This window comes from Balaenoptera acutorostrata, chromosome 11, assembly GCF_949987535.1.
Source record: "Balaenoptera acutorostrata chromosome 11, mBalAcu1.1, whole genome shotgun sequence".
Taxonomy (NCBI): Eukaryota; Metazoa; Chordata; class Mammalia; order Artiodactyla; family Balaenopteridae; genus Balaenoptera; species Balaenoptera acutorostrata.
Window position 1 is genome coordinate 8,175,736 of NC_080074.1, and position 22,705 is coordinate 8,198,440.

General features: G+C 40.8%; 1 protein-coding gene across 1 annotated transcript in view; it reads right to left on the reverse strand.

Moving 5' to 3' along the window:
- Window positions 1–15,392: 15,392 nt before the first annotated feature.
- XPNPEP3 (X-prolyl aminopeptidase 3) overlaps window positions 15,393–22,705 on the reverse strand; it is a 61,456-nt gene continuing 54,143 nt past the window's right edge. The window contains exons 8-10 of the mRNA XM_007189104.3: window positions 21,747–21,927; window positions 20,547–20,667; window positions 15,393–19,055 (exon numbers count right to left, since the gene is read on the reverse strand). Of these exons, the coding sequence (XP_007189166.2) occupies window positions 18,889–19,055; window positions 20,547–20,667; window positions 21,747–21,927 (469 nt within the window). The 3' untranslated portion in view covers window positions 15,393–18,888. The remainder of the gene's footprint in view (window positions 19,056–20,546; window positions 20,668–21,746; window positions 21,928–22,705) is intronic.

The window sequence follows — 22,705 nt, forward strand, 5'->3', positions numbered from 1 at the left end:
AGCCCGTGTGCCACAACTACTGAGCCTGAGCTCTAGAGCCCACGAGCCACAACTACTGAAGCCCATGCACCTAGAGCCTGTGCTCCGCAACAAGAGAAGCCACCGCAATGAGAAGCCCACTCATCGCAACGAAGAGTAGCCCCCTCTCGATGCAACTAGAGAAAGCCTGCACACAGCAATGAAGACCAAATACTCTGTAATGGCCTATATGGGAAAAGAATCTAAAAAAGTGGATATATGTGTATGTATAACTGCATCACTTTGCTGTACACCTGAAACTAACACAACACTGTAAATCAACTATACTCCAATAGAAAAATAAAAAATACATTAAAAAAAAACCTTAAAAAATTTTAAAGAATTTAAATCATACGGTATATTCTCCAACCACAATGAAATCAAACTATAAGTCAATGAGAGAAAGGTAACAGAAAATTCTCTAAACACCTAGAAACAATAATCCATGGGTCAAAGATGAAGTCTTTTTTTTTTTAATTTATTTTATTTATTTATTTATTTTTGGCTGTGTTGGGTCTTTTTTGCTGTGCGCGGGCTTTCTCTAGTTGAGGCGAGCGGGGGCTACTCTTCATTGCGGTGTGCAGGCTTCCCATTGTGCTGGCTTTTCTTGTAGCGGAGCACAGGCTCTAGGTGCACGGGCTTCAGTAGCTGTGGCATGTGGGCTCAGTAGTTGTGGCTCACGGGCTCTAGAGCGCAGGCTCAGTAGTTGTGGCGCACGGGCTTAGTTGCTCTGCGGCATGTGGGATCTTCCCAGACCAGGGCTTGAACCTGTGTCCCCTGCAGTGGCAGGCAGATTCTCAACCACTGCGCCACCAGGGAAGTCCCAAAGATGAAGTCTTAAGGGAAATAAAAATATGTATATTGAACTGAATGAAAATAAAAACAGAACTTGTCAAAATTTGTGAGACACTGCTAAAACAGTGCTGAGAGGAAAATTTTTAGCACTAAATGTAGACATTAGAAGAGAGAAAAAGAAGGACTTCCCTGGAGGTCCACTGATTAAGACTCCAAGCTTCCACTGCAGGAGGTGTGGGTTCGATCCCTGGTTGGGGAATTAAGATCCCACATGCCTCGCAGCACAGCCAAAAAAGTAAAAATAAAAAAAGAAAAGAAAAAAGAAAAAGAAAAAAGAGAGAGGAAAAGAGTAATCTAAGTTCCCATTTCAAGAACCTAGAAAAATAAGAGCAAAATAAACCCAGAGCAAGCAGATTGAAAGAAATTATAAAGAACAGAAATCATTAAAGTTGAAAACAGAAGAACAATAAAGAAAATTAAGGAAACAAAAAAATAGGTTCTTTGAAAAGATCAATTAAATTGACATACTTCTAGCAAGACTGACAAAGGAAAAAGGGAGAAGACAAAAATTACCAATATCAGGATTGAAACAGGAGATATTATTACAGACATAAAAGTATCATAAGGAAATACCACAAACTCTACACATAAATTTAACAACTTAGACAAAGTGGACTATCTCCTCAAAAAACACAAATTACCACGACTCACACAAACAAACCACAAACAAATAATTTGAATAGCCCTATAACTATTATGGAAATTGAATTTATAATTTAAAAAAACACATCATGCATTGAGTTACCAATATTTGAACAGCTTTATGGAGATGTATTACACATATTGTAGAAGGCGCCCATTAAGCATACATTTTAAAGTTTTCAGGATATTTGTAGATACGTGCAATCATCACCACAGTCAACTTTTTTTTTTTTTTGGCTGTGCCACGTGGCACATGGAATCTTAATTCCCCAACCAGGGATTGAACTGGAGTCCCCTGCATTGGAAGCACGGAGTCTTAACCACTGGACCACAAGGGAAATCCCTGAATTTATAATTTTAAAGTTTCCTCAAAAGAAATCTCCAGGCCCAGTTGGTTTCACTGGAGAATTCCACCAAATGGTTAAAGAAGAATTAAACCAATTCTACAAAATCTCTTCCAGAAAATAGATGAGCACTTTCCAATTCATTTTTTTTTTTTAATTAATAGCTACTCTATTTATTTATTTATTTATTTATTTTTAGCTGTGTTGTGTCTTTGTTTCGTGCGAGGGCTTTCTCTAGTTGCGGCAAGCGGGGGCCACTCTTCATTGCGGTGCGCGGGCCTTTCACTATCGCGGCCCCTCCCGTTGCGGGGCACAGGCTCCAGACGCGCAGGCTCAGCAGTTGTGGCTCACGGGCCCAGCCGCTCCACGGCATGTGGGATCTTCCCAGACCAGGGCTCGAACCCGTGTCCCCTGCATTGGCAGGCAGATTCTCAACCACTGCGCCACCAGGGAAGCCCTCCAATTCATTTTATGAAGCTAGTTTTACCCTAATAAAACTAGACAAAGACAGTGCCAAAAAAGAAAACTACAGACTAATATCTCTCATGAATATAGACACAAAAATTATTAACAAAATATTAGCTCACATAATTTATCAATATATAAAAAGAATTATTTACCATGACCAAGTGGGGTTTATTCCAGGGAAGCAAGTTTGGTTCAATATTTAAAAATCAGTCAGTGGATTCTACCATATTAACAGGTTCAAGATGAAAAAAAATCACATGATCATATCAGTAGATACAGAAAAAACTTTTGACAAATTTCAACATCCATTCATGATAAAAAAAAAAACTCTCAGAGAAATAGAAATAGAGGAGAACTTCCTGAACTTGATAAAGGACACTTACAAAAACATGCAGCTACCATACTTAATGGTGAAAAACTGAATGCTTTCCCCCTAAAATTGGGAGCAAGGTAAGGATGGCTTCTTTTATCACTTTTATTCAATATGACACTGGAACTTCTAGCCAGTCCAATAATGGGGGGGGGGGGAAACGATATAAAAGGCATATAGATCAGAAAATTGGCTGCGTTGAGTCTTCGTTGCTGCGCACAGGCTTTCTCTAGTTGCAGCAAGCAGGGCTACTCTTTGTTGTGGTGTGCCGGCTTCTCAATGCAGTGGCTTCTCTTGTTGCAGAGCACGGGCTCTAGGCACGTGAGCTTCAGTAGTTGTGGCACGTGGGCTCAGTAGTTGTGGCTCACGGGCTCTAGGGCGCAGGCTCAGTAGTTGTGGTGCACGGGCTTAGTTGCTCCGTGGCATGTGGGATCTTCCTGGACCAGGGCTCAAACCCATGTTCCCTGCATTGGCAGGTGGATTCTTAACCACTGCACTACCAGGGAAGCCCAAAACTGTCCTATTTTTAGATGACACATAGTTTGTGTAGAAAACTTCAAGGAATTAAAAAAAAAACCAAACCCTTAGAACTAATATGTAAGATCAGTAAGGTCACAGGATACAAGACAAACACATAAAAATTAATTGTATTTGTATGTACAAGCTATGAACATGACATAGAAATTAAAAACAATATGCCATTTATGATCATCAAAAAATTAAAGTTATAAATTTAATGAAACATGTATAGGACTTGTATGCTTAAAACTAAACAACACTGATGAGAGAAATTAAAAAAAGAAAACTTTTTGAACGTTTTTTTTTGCCATGCTGCACAAGTTACAGGATCTAAGTTCCCTGACCAGGGATCAAATCTGGGCCCCTGCAGTGAAAGCGCCAAGTCCTAACCACTGGACTGCCAGGGAATGCCAAAAAAAACTTTTTTAATAAATGGAGACACATACTGTGTTCATGGAGTGAAAGATTAAACATAGTAAAGATGTCAATTTTCACCAAACTGATAAAGTTGAACACAATTCCTACCTAAATCCCAGCAATTTCTTTTTTTTTTAGTTACAGACTAAATTATTCTAAAATTTATGTGGAAAAGCCAAGGTACTAGAGCAGCTAAAACAATTTTGAAAAGAAAGAATAAAATGGGAGGAATTACTTTATCTGCTTTTAAGACTTATTACAGGTAATCAAGACTGTGTGGTACTGGTAGAGGAACAGAGAGATAGATCAACGGAACAGAGCAGAAAACCCAGGAAAAGACCCACCCAAAATGCCCAACTAAAATTTGAAAAACGTGCAAAAGCAATTCAGCGGAGAAAAGAGCATTTTCAACAAATGGTGCTGGAGTAATTAGACACTCATAGGCAACCAAACCAACCAAAGAAACAAAATCCTTGACCTATTCTCACACCGTATATGAAAATTAACTCAACACGTATCATGAACTTAAATAAAAACATAAAACTATAAAACTTTTAGAATAAAACATAGGAGGAAATATGCAGGATTTAGGGACAGATTTCTTAGACGTGGGACTTCCTGGTGGTCCAGGGTTAAGACTCTGCCCTTCACTGCAGGGGGCTCGGGTTGGATCCCTGGTCAGGGAACTAAGATCCTGCATGCCACATATGGCGCGGCCCAAAAAAAAAAAAAAAAGAGAGAGAGAGATCAGAGGAACAATTGATAAATTGGACTTCATCAGAATTAAAAACTTTTGCTCTGTGAAAGACTGTTAAGAGGATGAAAAGATAGTTACAGAGTGGGAGAAAGTATTTGCAAAGCAAGTTTACGACAAAGCGCTAGTATCTAGAATATAGAAGGAAATCTTAAAACTCAACAGTCAAAAACCAAACTAATTAGAAAATGGGCAAAAGACAGAAAGAGATATTTTATTGATGAGTATATGCAGATGGCAGATAAGCACATGAAGAGATGCTCAACATCATTAGTCATTAGAGAAATGCAAATTAAAACCACAATGAGATATCACTACACACGTGTCAGAATGGCTAAAATAAAAGCTGTGACAACACCAAATTCTGGTGAGAATGCAGAGAAACTGGATCACTCATACATTGCAGGTGGGAATGCAAAACGGTACAGCCATTTGGGAAAACAGTTTGGTAGTATCTTTTTTTTAAAAAAATAAATTTATTTATTTATTTATGGCTGTGTTGGGTCTTTGTTGCTGCGCGCGGGCTTTCTCTAGTTGCGGCGAGCGGGGGCTACTCTTTGTTGCGGTGCCCGAGCTTCTCATTGCAGTGCCTTCTCTTGTTGTGGAGCACGGGCTCTAGGCGCGTGGGCTTCAGTAGTTGTGGCTCTCGGGCTCTAGAGCGCAGGCTCAATAGTTGTGGCGCACGGGCTTAGCTGCTCCGCGGCATGTGGGGTCTTCCCGGACCAGGGCTCGAACCCGTGTCCCCTGCATCAGCAGGTGGCTTCTCAACCGATACGCCACCAGGGAAGCCCTGGTAGTATCTTTAAAAGGTAAACATGCAACTCCCATACAACCCAGCAATTGCATTCCTGGGCATTTTCCTCAGAGAAATGAAGACTTCTGTCCACTTTAACATCCATACACAGGTTTTAGCAGCTTTATTTACGGTAGCCCCAAACTGGAAGCATCCAGATGTCCTCCAGTGGGTGAATGGTTAAACTGTGGTACCTCTATACCACTCAACCAGAAAAAGGAATGAACTATTGACACACGCAACTACTGGATGACTCTCTAGAGAATTATGCTGAGTGAAAGAAGCCAATCCCAGAAGGTTACATACTGAATGATTCTTGAAATGATGAAATTGTAGAAACGGAGAACAGATTAGTGCTTGCCAGGGGTTAAGGAGGGAAGGAGGTGGGGGAGAAAGTGGTGGGGGGCGGGGGTGGTGGTGGGATGAACTGGGAGATTGGGATTGACATGTATACACTGATGTGTATAAAATGGATGACTAATCAGAACCTGCTGTATAAAAGAATAAATAAAATAAAATTCAAAAAAAAAAAAAGGAGAGAAGGAGGTGGGAGGGAAGTGGGTGTGGCCATAAACGGGCAACTTGAGAAAACTCTCGTCGCGATGGAAATGTTTGGTAGCTATGTCAATATCCTGCTGATGATGTTATACAAGAGTTTTGCAAGATGCTCCCACTGGAGAAAACTGAGTAAAGGGCATTGAATCCTACTGTATTATTTCTTACAACTTGCAAGTAGAATCTACAATTATCTCAAAATAATCAGCTTAATTAAAAGAAAATGCTAGGCACCATTTTAAACTATAGACAGGACTGAATAAGGTATTATATCTGCCTTCAAGGAACTCATAGTCTATCTCGTGAGGAGTTGAGCATATAGCTGCATTGCTTAAGGTAGATGTACACAGTGTCCAGAGTTTTGGACTTTCCAGAATCCTCTGACCTTGTTTTGGTAGAAATATTGCCTCTTTTCCCCGTTCTCCTCCCTCACCATCCATGCGATGTGATCAGGACCAGCTACAAAATTTGCAGTGCCCTGTATAAACTGAAAATGCAAGGGTCCTTGTTTAGAAATGATTAAGAATTTCAAGACGGCAACAGCTAAGCATAAACCATGTGGAGGACCCTTCTGAACTCACAGACCGGTGCAACTGCACAGGTCACACTCTTGTAATGCTGGCTCTGCTTGTGATTCTGTTAAGATTGAAAATCCCCTTCTCACCTCCCTTGGCAGGAGACGGTCCTGAATCACCCAGGAGTGGTCATTCATAATATCTCATTGCCCTGGTTACTTCTATTAGAATCCTTCCAGGGAAGTCATATATAATAAAGCAGGGAGAGAGAGAACTCTGTTTCCTCTGGGGTGAGTTATTTATTGAACAAATATTTATTGGGTATCTTCCACGTGTTACACATCAGAGATACAATGGTGAACAAGAGGCATATAGATAGTCCTAGCCCTCATGTAGCTTATATCCTACAGGTAGGGGCAGATAACAGCAATGAATTACAAATTGGGTTAAATGCAAAATAAAAGAATAAGTGGAGATGCTGTGAGTAGAATAACCAGGGTGGCCAGATATGTACGATTACTATTCTATAGAGGAGGAAAGTGAGGGTAAGAGAAGGTTAAGCAAATTGTCTTAAGATCAGAGAGTTGGCAAATGGCCAAGGAGAAATTCTAACGTGCGTGTGTCTGACACCAACTGCACCATGCCAGTTTGGAAAGTACTTACTTCCCATAAAGATGGGAAGTAGCACAGTGTAGTAGAGTTTTTAAGGGCTCAGGTTCTGAGGCATAGCTAAATTCAAATCCTGGCTTGGACAGATTATTTTAACTCCTGAAAAAGTCTTGCTTTTCTCATTTATAAAATGAGGAGTGATAGGAATTGTTGCTACAGGGAGTAAATGAGATACCACACATGGAATGATCAGCCCAGCACATCACACCTAGTAAGTGTTCATTGAGTTTATAAATCATAGTTTCAAGTCCAAAGAACTGAATTCCATCCAGATCTTCTACTTACTCTGTGAAGCTGTGTAAATCACATCCTTAGGAAGCCTATTTTCCTCATCTGTAAACTTAGGATAATGGCGTGCCTCATGGGGTCATCACAAGCATAAATGAGATAATGTAAGTGAAAGTGCTATCCAAATGTGGCAATTCTATAATAAAACTCATAGGGTATTTTCTCTGACCAGTGGTCCGAATTTATTCTCAAATGCAGCTCATCCCTCCGACCTTTGTGCCATCACTGTAGCTCTAATATGACATGATACTGCATTGTAATTTTTTTTTAAAGGAAGAGGTATTTTTATTTTATTTTTGTTTATTTATTTAATCTTTTGGCCGAGCCACATGGCATATGGGATCTTAGTTCCCCAACCAGGGATTGAACATGTACCCCCTGCAGTGGGGCACTGGAAGCACGGAGTCTTAACCACTGGACGGCCAGGGAAGTCTCTGCATTGTAATTCTTTATAGGCTAGTGTCTCTTAGCAGACTAAGAACTCTTTGAGGGAGGGACTGTGCGTTGCCCCTTCACCTAGCACCTGGCTCAGTTGCAGCTAGGGAAAGTTGAATGAGTGTGGACCCTGCCCCTGGGTTCGCACATGGGGTGCTGTGTTCGCTCGGGGACCCCTCACCTAGCAGCTCCGTGTGGCAGCTCCACTCATGTATTTCCCCCACAGCAAAATTTCAATTGCAAGGAGGCTCTTCCTGTGGCCCAGCAGGACACATCTGCACTGCCTCTCTCTTGTGCCAGTTGTTTGTTTGTGGAGAATACAAAACCACATTTGTTATTAAAAGAAAAGGTCTATAGGGTTCTACGTTGACCCGTTCTATCTTGTTCCCTTTTGCATTGAGAAGTTTATTTATTTGGGATGCATTTTGGTATAAATCATTGCATTCTGTAGTTATGTTGTGCTGATGTGTGCTATTGTGAAAGTCTTGAGGCCAAGATTTACTGTAGAGGGAAAACGGACACTTCATTATCCCAAAAAAAAGAAGGGCATTCAGTCCTTTAGTCAACTGTGTATCCCCACACTCACTACTGAGCGGTCTCCTGGTATGCATCTGTCCTCACCCTTTGCCTAATTCGCTCTGGTCAGGAGCTAGTCATCCTTGGGGCAATGCCAAGGATATCTGCATAATCTTTTCTCAAGCTCAGAATCAACATTTTAAAGTTAAGAATGATCATGTCATTCAAAGAGCTTGGGGATAATTGGGGGGGGGAACAATTTTTTTTTTTAATTAAAAAAAATTTTTATTTAGGCATAATTGACATTATACTAGCTTCAGGTATACAACATAATGATTTGATATTTGTATATATCATGAAAAGATCAGCACAATAATTCTACTTAACATCTGGGATTATAATTTTAATGTCGAATTTTTACTGGCACAATTCATAGAATAAGAAATCATCATTCTTAGTGCCACCATGTTTTTTTTTATTATTTTCACTTATTTTTTATTGCATTATAATTAACATACAATATTATATTAGAATCAGGTGTACAACATAGTGATTAAATATTTTTATACATTATGAAATGATCACAATAAGTCACTGTCACCATACACACTCCTTACAATATTACTGACTATATTCCCTGTGTATACAGTACATAGTTTGTAACTCTTTTTTTTTTTAATTAATTTTTATTGGAGTATAGTTGCTTTACAGGGGACAATTTTTTATAAGTAATATATTGGATGGAGCTGGCTGGGATTGCAGCTAGACTTTTTATATTAATTCCTATGAAAATAATTCCCCCTTTTCTGTAACTTGGAGTTTTCTTGGAATGTAATCTTGACATAAAATGATACCATTCCATAAAAAAAATTCCAAAGTAAAAGATAAATGAGTTGAGGATTGTTTTTAATCCTCTCCATGTACATATTAAAACAAGTAATTGAAGTCTCTCAGAAAACACCTTTTGGTTGTACATTAGTTTATCAGGGTGTGTTTTGGTTGTCCAGAAATGATTTAGGTAAATATGATCAAAGTGGTTGCCCAGGATTGGAATCAGATGTAAGATGGATTCTAGATGGTCCAGAACCAAAAGTTGGGAAGAAAATGGAGAAGGAACTCAATCAAGAACATACTCTGGGGGGACTTCCCTGGTGGTGCAGTGGTTAAGACTCCGCCTGCCAATGCAGGGGACATGGGTTCGAGCCCTGGTCCGGGAAGATCCCACATGGCACGGAGCAACTAAGCCCATGCTCCACAACTACTGAGCCTGTGCTCTAGAGCCCGTGAGCCACAACTACTGAGCCCGTGTGCCACAACTACTGAAGCCTGTGTGCCTGGGGCCTGCGCTCTGCAACAAAGAGAAGCCACCACAATGAGAAGCTCACGCACCGCAACGAAGGGTAGCCCCTGCTCGCCACAACTAGTGAAAGCCCACGTGCAGCAACAAAGACCCAATGCAGCCAAAAATAAATAAATTAAAAAAATAAAATTTATTTTTTTAAAAAAGAACATATTTTGGGGACTTCCCTGGTAGTCCAGTGGTTAAGACTCTGCGCTCCCAATGCAGGGGTCCCGGGTTTGATCCCTGGTCAGGGAACTAGATCCCACATGCTGCAACTAAGAGTTCGTGTGCTGCAACTAAAGACCCCTGCATGCCACAACTAAAAAAAAAAAAAAAGAAAAAGAAAAAAGATCCCGCATGCCGCAACGAAGATCCCGTGTGCCACCACTAAACCCCGGTGCAGCCAAAATAAGTAAATAAATAAATATTTTTAAAAAAGAATGTATTTCATTTTCAGTGTGACCTTGTGCAAGTTACAAGGTGTGTTATATCAATTAGCAACTTGATGTAAAACAATAAAATGGCAGAAAAGCTGATAATTTTTAGAAAGAATGGTATCAAACTTTGTCATTTTGTTGGAAGAAGGTTTATACACTGTGTAACTTAGTTATTTGTACACGCATAAAAATCACAAAATTTGTTTGCCTTCAGGTCTATTCCTTGCCCTTTCCCTGTGTCGCTTCATGTCATTAGGTGGGGGTGGCCCTGACCTAGAGGTCAGCGTCAGCTGGCCTTTGGCTTGGCCAGTGGGATGCACTGGCTGGAGAGGAGAGGATGGTGTAAAAGGACAGTCAGTGGATGTCCCCCCCCCCTCTTGGCCTCGGGCGGCATCTCTGGAAGCAGCTGAGTCTGAGATCTCAGCTCCTGCCAGCAGGCAGGCCTTCTGAGGCCCAGCTTCTGCAGTTGACCTAGCTCCTGGTCTAGAGAAACTCCACTTACTTCTCTCCTCTTCCAGCCTGGAGGTAGTGTCTTCCTGGTGTTGCTAATCTTTAGGATGCCTCACCATCCCATCTGGCTGCTCTTTCAGTTCCTGTGAAACCAATTCTGGATGTCACATTTTCTGTTTAAATATTTACAGTAGCTTGTTTTCCTGACTGGAGTCTGACTGATACATATGTCCCTAAGCCTTTAGTGGTTAAGTATTATGATAATGAATAATAATCCTTTTGTGACCCTGGTTGGTTTCAGAGTAGTAGTACCTGCTTAGTAGAGAATCTGTTGATTCACTCAAAAAATGTAACTACGACATGGAGCAACAGGGAACTCCCTGGTGGTCCAGTGGTTAGGACTCCATGCTTTCAGTGCCAAGGGCCTGGGTTCAATATCTGGTCAGGGAATTTCCCTGCAGTGGAAGCACAGAGTCTTAACCACTGGACTGCCAAGGAAGTCCCTGATTTAGCATTTTATTAATTCTTATTTTAAATACTTAAATACTGTCAACCTCAGTTTGCCTTTAGCCCTCCTCTTCCCCTTGCCCACAAGCTAATATAGTTGAAAAAATTTTATTGTGGTAAAATATACACAAATGTTACCATTTTAACCATTTTGGGGGGCTTAGCCTCATTTTTATTTATTTAAAAAATTTTATGTTTCAGGTATAGCATTATAATTTGACATCTGTACACACCACAGAGTAATCACCCCAAGTCTAGTTGCCATTTTAACCATTTTTAAGTGTACAGTTCAGTGACATTAAGCACATTCACATTGTTGTACAACCATCACAACCATTCATCTCCAGAACTTTATCATTTTCCTGGATTAAAATTGTTCCCCTTGCACAATGACTCCCCCTCCCTCCCTCTCCCAGACCCTGGCAACCACCATTTCACTTTCTATCTCTATGAATGACTCCCCTGGCACCTCATATAAGTGGAATCATAGAATATTGGTCCTTTTGTATCTGGCTTATTTCACTTAGCACAATGTCTTACAGGTTCATCCATGTTGTAGCATGTATCAGAATTTCATTCTGTCTTAAAGTTGAATAATATTTCATTGTATGGCTTTGCCACATTTTTGTTTATCCATTCATCCGTTGGCAGACATTTGGGTTGTTTCCATCTTTTGGCTTTTGTGAATAATGTTGCTATGAATGTGGGTGTACAAATATCTGTCTGAGTCCCTGCTTTCAATTCTTTTGAGTATATGCTCAGAAGTGGAATTGCTGGATCAAATGATAACTGTTTAATTTTTTGAGGAACCACCATACTCATATTTTTGTCAAAAGCAACTCTATCAGGCTTCTGCAGGTGGACTCAGCCTGCTCTAACTACTCTATGAAATGTCAAGTACAATTTATTATGCATAGCGATCCTTATAGTAAAGTAGAATCATTCACATATATAGTCCACTGCCCAGATTATAATCAGTGCAGGAGTTAGCTATAGTTCATTAGAGATTTTAATCCATGTAACATGCAGATAAGCATAACCAAACACCGATCAATGAAATACTAAATAACATTTTTCAAGATGACTATTTTTTTTAAATTAATTAATTAATTTATTTTTGGCTGTGTTGGGTCTTAGTTTCTGTGCGAGGGCTTTCTCCAGTTACTCTTCACTGCGGTGCACGGGCCTCTCACTGTCGCGGCCTCTCCCGTTGTGGAGCACAGGCTCCAAACGCGCAGGCTCAGTAGTTGTGGCTCATGGGCTTAGTTGCTCCGAGGCATGCGGGATCTTCCCAGACCAGGGCTCAAACCCGTGTCCCCTGCGTTGGCAGGCAGATTCTTAACCACTGCGCCACCAGGGAAGCCACAAGATGACTATTTTTTTTTTTTAATTTATTTACTTATTTATTTTTGGCTCTGTTGGGTCTTCGCTGCTGCACATGGGCTTTCTCTAGTTGCGGCGGGCGGGGGCTACTCTTCCTTGCTGTGAGTGGGCTTCTCACTGCGGTGGCTTCTCTTGTTGCAGAGCACGGGCTCTAGGCGTGCGGGCTTCAGTAGTTGTGGCACATGGGCTCAGTAGTTGTGGCTCGCCGGCTCTAGGGCGCAGGCTCAGTAGTTGTGGCGCACGGGCTTAGTTGCTCCGCGGCATGTGGGATCTTCCAGGACCAGGGCTCAAACCTGTGTCCCCTGCATCGGCAGGGGGATTCTTAACCACTGCACCATGAGGGAAGCCCAAGATGACTATTTTTATAAACATTTTTGGTATACCATTGTAGGCTTCCCAATCTCAAGGTTGCTAGGAAAAGAAAGACAGCATTTAGCGGCAACTATCCAGAACCACTGAGCTTTAAAAACTGGAAATTTGAATCAGTATTTACGTAGTGCCACACATTTTTATGTCCAAGGTAAGTAAGCTCTAGTCAGCATAATTCTAGATTTTATAACCCTAAGTTAAATACCCTAAGCGATGTGCCTTGAAATTCGTATGCTGGGAGATACTGGTCCCTGCTCTCCCTAGGATGGCCAGATGGGTGGAGCTTGGAGGAGCCAGAGCCCCCTTACCTGCCACCGTATCACCAGGAGCTGTGGACTCACTGAAACATGGCCAAGAGGGGTGCTACCCCCTGGTCATATTCAGCGTGACCACCTGGCCCAGCTCAGCAGCAGGTGCCGAGTACGCTGCTGTTCATCGAAGACGAGGGAGCCACGGGGTCACTGCAGCAGCTGGTGTTTCAGGTGCCAATGCCTAAGGTGCTGCTGGCCAAGGGTGTCACGGGGGTGAAGACTGGGCCAGTGCTCCTTGCAGGTGCAGCTCTAGACAGCCCCGCCCTCTGCTTCACATACACTGGACACCTCTGACCTCTGCGGTCAAAGGTATAGGCAGGATGACTGTTCCAAAAATTCACATACGTTCTGTGAATTATAGCTTAACTTGAAATATTTGATGGAAATGATTTCGATTTGATTGGAAATCCACATTATAAGAAATTTTACATTGGGACTTCCGTGGCGGTCCTGTGGTTAAGACTCCACGCTTCCAACGTAGGGGGCGCGGGTTTGATCCCTGGTCAGGGAACAAGGATCCCACATGCCGCCAGGGGAGGCCAAAAAAAAAAAAAAAAAATTTCACATTGCATTTGTCAATGAAAGGAAGTTATCAGAGTCTTTGAAATTTAGTTTCAATTGTAAATTATTGAGATTTAATTCATATACCATAAAATTCCTCTTAAAAGTGTACCATTCAAGGTTTTTTAGTATACTCACAGAGTTGTGCAGCTACCACCACTAATTCCAAAACATTTTCATCACCTAAAAAAGAAACCATACCTGTAAGCTGTCCCTCCATTTCCTCCTGCCTTCAGCCCTTTGCAACCACGAATCTACTTTCTGTCTCCATGGACGTGCCTATCCTGGACATTTCATATAAATGGAATCATAGAATATGAGCCTTTTGTGCCTGGCTTCTTTCACTTAGAATGTTTTCAAGGTTCTTTCATGTTGTGGCCTGTGTCAGTGCTTTGTTCCTTTTTATGGCTGAATATTTCATTGTATGAATAGACCATGTTGTTCATACATTCATCTGCTGATGGATGCACGTTTTATTTATCCATTCATCAGTTGAATTACACATTTTAAAAAATTATTTTATTTTAAAAAAAGATTTATTTATTATTTATTTATTTTATTCATTTTTGGCTGCATCGGTCTTAGTTGTGGGGTGCGGGCTCTTTGTTGTGGTGCGTGGGCTTCTCTCTAGTTGTGGCGCGCAGGCTCCAGGGCATGCGGGCTCTAGTTGAGGCGCGCTGGCTTAGTTGTCCCGCAGCATGTGGGATCTTAGTTCCCTGACCAGGGATTAAACCCGCATCCCCTGCATTGCAAGGCGGATTCTTTACCACTGGACCACCAGGGAAGTCCCCAGTTACACATTTTTGAATGATCATAAAAATGGTTTTAAATTTCTCGTCACCTACTTGTGCAAACAGTTTCTTGTAAATGGTGATTATGAAGAATCTGAAGACAATATCACTACAAAGTTTGGATCAGGAATTGTGTGTAGGTGTTTCAGCCTGTTATCAAAAAGTCATGTTTCCAAAGGAAGCTAAGTCTTCTATTGACATTTTAAAATTTATCTTTTGGAAGTGTTATACAAATTTAAAAATTCCTGTAAAACTTTGCACGAATTTTTGCTTATAATTATATAAAGGGTATGTAATTAATTTTCTTCTTTAAGTCACATGTACACATTTCTAAGTCCCCTTAAGTTTGTTCCATTGTGCCGTATAAAAAATATCTTTTTATGTGTTCCAGGATGTGAAAAATGTTGGAGAGCACGTCTTAGAGAGCCCCAGATTTTAAAGAGGATTCCTAATAGTAAGACATGCTTACACTTAGGATTCTTTATATGGCTTGCTGAAAAAGTTCACATATTTATAATTTTGCAAAATTTGCCCTTCATAAAATGCTCATGGCTATAGTGTAATGTCTTGAGTTCTGCAGGGGCTGTCTGCAGACCTATGTGTCAGTTTTGTGGAGAGTCAACCTTTTCTCCCCCCAGCTTCCTTGAGCTGTAATTGACAAAACTGTAAGATATTTAAAGTGTACAACATGATGATTTGATACACGTATACATTGTGAAAAGATGTCCCCCATCTAATTAATTAACACATCCGTCAACTCACATATTTATCTTCTTTTTTTTTTTTTGGTGAGAACATTTAAGTTCTATTCTCTTAGCAAATTTCAATTATAAAATACACTGTTATCAAGTATATTCACCATGTTAATACGTTTGATCCTTGAGTCAATCTAATCCATTGGTTTTCCCCTTTCTATGACTGCTAAGAGTATCTCAAGTTTGCTATCATGATTTTGTGACAGTAGTTAATGAATACTCTGTAAAATAAAATACTTTGTAAAAGAAAATGTTGTCACATTTAAAGCTATAAACTCTAGATTTGAAAATAACACACACATACACGCACAAACCAAACACTCTTACATTGTTTTATATGACAGTAACAAATGGTCTTTTATTTTTAAAACAAATGGTCTTCCCTTATTGGGGAATGACATATCTACTTTCAGTCAATAGGGCCTTAAAAAGTAACAGCATTTTGTCCAAATTGAACTTATATAATTGCACAAAAGTCATACAAAGCATTAAGAAATGCTCACAAAGACTACAGTTCTCTCAGCTTCTCATGAAGCACACCCCAAGAGCCCTTGGTTTCAGTGGGGACCCCTGATCTGAATAATACTGATGCTTACCCCAAGTTCCTCAGTGACACACGGGCAGAGGTAAAAGGAGCCAGGAAGACAAACGTACTTTGTGACAGTGGAATTCTGCTTTACAATTAGGGTTTAATGATGTATTCACTTTCTCATATTAGGATTATTAAACACTTCAGCTTGAAGTATATTTGTCCAGGCTTAAAACTTAACCCTATCAGCTTAAGTTTTGGGATACAGATCCCACTTCAGGACACTAAAATTAAAAACAAACAAACAAACAAAAAAACCACACTGTGAAAACCTCTTCCAAGCAAGATCCTTTATGCTGCCACCATCCTGGGCCCTCACTTAGTTTCTAACATACAACCACAAATAAGTTACATTATTATTGATCATATGCCAGTTGAGGGATGGTAGACAGAGTCTCACTCAAAGCCCAACTCTTGTTTTACTGACAGCAGTTACTGGAAACACTGTGTTACAAAGGACTCTGAGGCCACAGCTGGAACTGGCGGGACAGCCACTGTGCAGTACATGTGATGTGACATGGACACAGGACAGGGAGAGGCAGCACTCACGCATCACATCTGCATCTATTATTAAGGAAGCTAAGGAGGATGCTGGTTATGTATGTTTTGAAAAATATAACAAAGCCCAAGTTTTCTATTTTAATGAGTTACAATGTCTTTATCTGGGGATTTAACTTATTTTATGGATCTTAAACCCAATTAAGATATAATGTCTATAGTAGGAGTTTTCTTTTTCTGACCTTACAAAAATTAATTAAAAAGATAACAATATTTTGAAAGAAGACACACAAAGAGAACTTTAAGTCAGCATGAGAAGTACCTTCCTAACTTGGGTATGACTATGGGAAGAGGAGAGTTATTATTCTATTTCTACTGCTGTGTTTCAAATAAAAAACACAGTCCCAGTTTAATTATAGAGAAAAATAACAATTCCTGAAATAAAACCATACAAGTATGCGGCAGAGGCCATCTAGATATACTTCTTGCCTTTAGATTATTGTTAATATTTTAGCTGTATCTCTTCAATTCAGGGAGAAAAATTCCAGTGTAACATTTGAAGCATTTTTTAAAAATTAAGGTTTTCATTAGGAGAGCTTGGTGTACATATGAAGTATTTATTATACTGAAACAAGGAGGGAAATGTGGGGCATGTCTGTGGTAAGGCTAAGAATTAATGAGATTCTGGCACTGTGCACAATTATCTGCTCAACCAATCCTGGATAGATCAGACAGTCCCTAAACCGCTGCTCTGAGATGTTCACTGTGTCACTTCTTGAAGGTTCTGATAGTCTGATGCAAATGTTAGCTGCTGTGGTTAATCGGGGACTCAAAGGACAATATGCCTGGGTCAGGGACTATAAATCACCAGAAGAATTCCACAACAGCCGTTCTACGTGTGACTTGCAACACCTGTAGGACTTGCCAGGAATCTAGCCGGAAGAAGTCTGTTTCATGTCCAAGTAGGCTGCTATTCATAAAAGCCGCCTAAGCTTTTAGCTAGAAAGTTGAAGACTACAGAAAATGATTTATAGGAAGAAAAGGAAATTCCTTATTCCAGGATTGTAAGTGAACAAAGGAAACCCAATTCCAGAAAAAGGTTGTTGAGGCCATACAGGCCAAGGGAGTGAGAAGCCAGAGTTGTGGGCTTCTTTTCAGTCCCCTCTTACAAAGTCACAAGCACAGGACTGAGAAGTTGGAGGCGGGTGAGGAGGGCAGGCGCGGGGATGATGACTCCAGCTGTGCAGCCATCCATCCCCACAGCTGCTGAGCAAAGCCAAGCATTTGCGGGTGAGCACCGTCAGGACACAATTTGTATCACTTTGGTTGCTAACATTATCTTTGTCTCCTGATGAAGTCACTGCCTGTCTGCTTTGGGCTCTGTACCTTGAGTTTCTCTGACAAGACGGGCAAACCTCTAGCACTGCAAGGAATGTTAATCTCTTAGCCTGTTCTTCCCTAATGCAAATATTTTCTTAAAATTTTTCGAATTTATGTTCTAACAATCAGCATGTTTTATACATCTTGGGCTCATATGCAGGTTTAAAGGAGGTGAACACACTAGTTCTTAAAGCTTTCCCCTACGAGAGAAGCTCCCAAATAACCTATCTGCAGCAGTCTAGCCCTGTTCACTTTGCAAACTGAGTTTTATATAACTGCATCCAACGCTGTGTCGAGGGAAACATGAGTCTTTACCAGTGTCCTTCCAGTGCTAACGTCCAAGGCAGGAAAGGATCACAGGGTGTTTACAGGTACTGAGTGGGTTGCATATTTTGTTTTTATTGGCACTAGAGGAAATCACAGAATGATAACTGGGGTGTCTCTCTGAATACTGGGTGCCATTCCTCTGACTTTAATAGGGTAAGTAGAGGATCTGCCCTTGGCCAGGGAAGCAGCCTCAAGGGTGTGCTGAGGGTCAGTGCATTAAGAATCTATAAAGAAAGCATGGATGTCTGGGAAAGGAATCATCTTTAGACTGAGAAGAGATGGATGGCGGTCTGGATCTATAGCAGACACAATATACTCTTCTTTCTCTTTCATTTCCTTCCTTATCAACAATCTAAACACCTTCTAGGTCCCAGGTAACCAAATAGCAAGAAAGGCTCAAAAATTTGTTCGATAGCTAGTGTTGCTGGAATCTGGACTGTGGCTGAATGGTGTGACTGTAGGACACCAGGGCCCTGACGGCTCACGTGGCTCCAGTAGATACACGGGCTCCTGGACAGGTAGGCAGGTGTTATGGAAGGTACGTACTGGCCACTCACAATCACTGATGGGTGGTTTTCAGTGTAGGCAAAGATCTTGGTGAGTGGCTCAAAATATATAGGCATTACACACAAATCTTATGATATTAGGTGGATCTCAGGAAAAGTGCAGAAGGGGAAGGACCTGGAGAGAAGCAGAGAATTTTCTCCATGTGCTAACTGGGATGCGTGGACATATGTAACCAAGATCTTTCTTTACATCTTAAAACTAAACTTGTCTGAGTCATTAATTCTACAGAATTAATTTTACTAAAGTTGCAGTAACATACAATCCAAAAACTCAATTTCCCAGATTTCTAGCTACATAAAACAAGAAAGACCACATACACAATTACATACACTCATACAGCTGCTGCACTCCCCAGTGGAATACGTGTATAAATGTCCACACAGAGACCCCCAGAAAGCACATGTGCACAGAGGCCAGCGTCCACCCCTTCTGAACATGAGATGCATGTGGGCCACAGTGAGGGTCAAGAGGCCCTACTGCATATCTGTTCGATGTCATTCATCTCTTTGGGACAATCTGCAGAAAGGATGACAGGTGAGTCCTCAGTTACCACTACATCATCCTCAATTCGTACACCAAGACCACGGAACCTCTCAGGGGCATCTTTGTCATCCTCCGGAATATAAATACCTGAGAAGTAGAAAAAAGAAGCAGAACATTCTACTCATAAATGGCAGTAAGTGGATGATTTGGGGCAAGTAAGTTAACCTCTATAAAGTTGGGATCCTAACAGTACCTACCTAATAGAAATGTGGCGATTAAATGAGATAATATATATAAAAATGTCTGGTACATAAATGGTCAGTAAATGTTGCCTACCATTACTAGAACTATTATTATAGTTATTTTATATATTAGACTACAAGATCTATACAACTACAATAATGTTGATCATGATTCTGTCACGTTCTAATGGCTCAAATGGGCCACTAAAGTTACTTAATTTATGAGTATGTCAATATATGCTGGGACCCAGTAGGTTATATAAATGCATTCTTTCTCTGCCTAACAGTCCCCTGGAAAAAGGGCACTTTGCTAAAATAAAGACTTAGGCATTTTAAAATGTATTTAAAGAACACTTACTTAGAGATTATTAGCCTCAACAACCAGAAGCTGCAGAAATACTCAAATAAGTCATAAATGTAACTGACGTGTACATGATGTAAAGAGGGAAAAAGGAAGACCTTAATGAACGTTTGAAAAATTCTAAGAGACCAAGGTTCCCTTTCTAATCATGAAGTCAGACAGACACCAGGTCTTTTCATATTAAAGAAACTGTAAACTTCCTTCTCTGTACTCACAGATGCTGTTCTGTGATAAGAAGAAAAAGACCAGCAAAGGAAAATGTAGTCGAAGTCTAAGGAAGCGCCAACTAGATTGGACTCAACGGTACGTAAGGTCACAGACAGCAACATATGCCTGGACTTAAAGGGTGGCATAAAAGATGTGTGCCAACTATAACTTACATAATTTAGAGGTGAAAACACTTGAAATCTAAGATTGAGATCTGCTTTCATGACAGAAGCAGCATCGATGTTTAAAACTGACTGGTAATATCAATCTTCACACTCCACCGCGGCCACCACTTTTCTACTGAATCCTGCCCAACATCCAGCATCATTCAAGCTGGAGAACCATTAGACTGCCAGCTCTCTCTGAAGCTTAGAAGAAAGGATCTGGATACTAAAAAGTGGAATAATGCAGGCAGTTCAATGCAGAGGAGCTGCAACTGAGAACATGGGGAGTCTGAGTGTCTCTGCAGAAAAGCGCCAGGGGCTTCACAAGTGTCAGCAGCCCACCAAGATGACGGGAAGGACTAGTACAAACTGGACCTGGCAAAGGCAGGGCTGAAAAAAGATTTATTTCTTAATATCTACTGATCGAAAGTATTCCCCATCTGTTGTTTATTGCAGAAGTCAAATTAAACAAATTGTGTGATGTGAAATAAAAAAGCTCAAGAAAAATCTAAAATAAAGTTCCCTTCTACACTGTAGAGATTCATTTTCCTGTCTCTTCTAATTTAATTACATTCGTTCAGGTAAAAATAAAGTGTTTACCTTTCTATCTAACACTAGAATTACATGTCCCAAGGGATCAGAGGCTGCTAGCACCGCCCCTTACCTGGCTCCACTGTGATTACCATGCCAGGCTGCAGAGGGAGGGAGCGGGGCATGTCTGGAGTGTCGTGGACATCCATCCCGAGGTAATGGCCAACATGATGCGGGCAGTATTTTCGAGCAGCCTGGAAAAGATATTACCTCAGTGTTATTAGAGCAATGACCCCTTAAGGGGAAAGTTGGGCATATATAACGCCGTGAGATATGTGTTAATACTGCCTCCTGCCCCCAGTTCTGCCACTTGTTTCACCTATCCTCGGGCTAATGCTTAAGAGACTTGAAAACTGCCACCTCTTGTATGCAATTCTGCCAACAGCATTCTAACTAATCCACATTTCTATTCTTACAATTTAATATACTACACACATGCTAACTGGGGTAAGCCCAGTAATGACTATGGCAAATGAAAATCTCTTTTCTTGGGGGAGGGAAGATAATTATGTTAGAATAGTTCTCTTTTCAATGTTCGCATGTCCCTCTTAGGAAGGCTACTCTGGAGACCCTAAGTATCTCACAGCAACTTGTGGAGTAGGTATGAAACACCATGTAACACAGTAATTATGAGGCATTTACTAGCTTGGATATTTCTATCTGTTGATTAAAGATCTGTTGGCATGAACAGGAGGAATTTATAGCTTTTTTCCTATTGATAAAAGAAACCCTGGCAGCCTAAACTTGGAGCTAGGAGATGCCTTACTGGTCTGTTTCATTTGACCACCTGGCATGGTCACATGCCATTTTATTTAAAGCTGAGGCTTTAAATTTCTATTGAACACCATCACATTTTGGATGCAGATGAAATTCACTAAACATGGCAACTGAGGATATTGTTAAAAGTCTCAACAATGTTACTGAAGCAAGAAACACCCTCCCCTTTGACCCCTACCTTTTCAAAATCACTACAAAAGAATTAAGAGTTAACCTCTCCTCCGTTTTATGTCCTCTTCCACCCTGTCTGTACCAGACTTCATTTTGTTTTCTGAAGACTGAGCTAGTTACACAGTATGCAATGAACCAGATGTGCTGCCATCTTCTGGTAGAAATAAGTACTGTACCTTTTGTTTTAATCCATGTTCAAAAAAAGTCCCTCTTACTGGTGAAGAATCACAAACACCATTTCTAAATCTAATTAGCTTTACATAGGATAAAAACTAAGCAGCATGTCAGGTGTTCTTAAGAAATGGGGCCAAAGGAAGTGAAGTACCTTGAAGGCATTATTTTCCTTAATGTTCTTCATGATCCCCAACTCTTTAAGCTTCTGTCCTATCAGTGTTAGCATCATGCTGTAGATGTTATCCAAGCTTGTTCCAGGGGAGCAGAGGGTCAGACAATGTTTCTGGACTTCTAGAACAGCTTCATAGAGTTCTGCCTGAGGTGCCGTGAACCTGGGGACAGGAAAACCCAAGAACTCGAATTTGGAACTCTCTGATATTGTAGGAAGTTTGCTTCTAAGTTTGATTAGAAAAACTCCAAGGCAATGATGATGGGGCATTGTTGATATTTAGTCAGTACCAGTATATCATTAATGACAGGACCTCAGTCATGCCTAGATGCTCAACAGGAAGAGCAATGACCCTTCAAGCTGGGGCAGCAACAACAATCTCTCCTTCAAACGGTCAGCTGACAGACACGGGGTGAGGCTAAAAGATGCACCCAGCCATGGGCTTCCCTGGTGGCGCAGGGGTTGAGAATCTGCCTGCCAATGCAGGGGACACGGGTTCAAGCCCTGGTCTGGGAAGATCCCACATCCCGCGGAGCAACTAGGCCTGTGAGCCACAACTACTGAGCCTGCGCGTCTGGAGCCAGTGCTCCGCAACAAGAGAAGCCACCGCAAATGAGAAGCCCGAGCACCGCAATGAAGATTAGCTCCCGCTTACCGCAACTAGAGAAAACCCGCACGCAGCAACCTGAAGACCCAACGCAGCCAAAAATAAAGTAAAATACATTAATTTATAAAATAAATAAATAAATAAAATGTATGTGTTTAAAAAAAAATACTTTGGCTACTAATAACTTACTAGTTTCCAAGTGTCCTTAGTATAATAATTTCTTCATCAATAATGGGGAAAAATGAGGGAAAAAAACCAAGCTGGGGTGGTATATAATATGTGTTTTTAATACATTAAAAAAAAATTAACTTATTTTATTTTTGGCTGCGTTGGG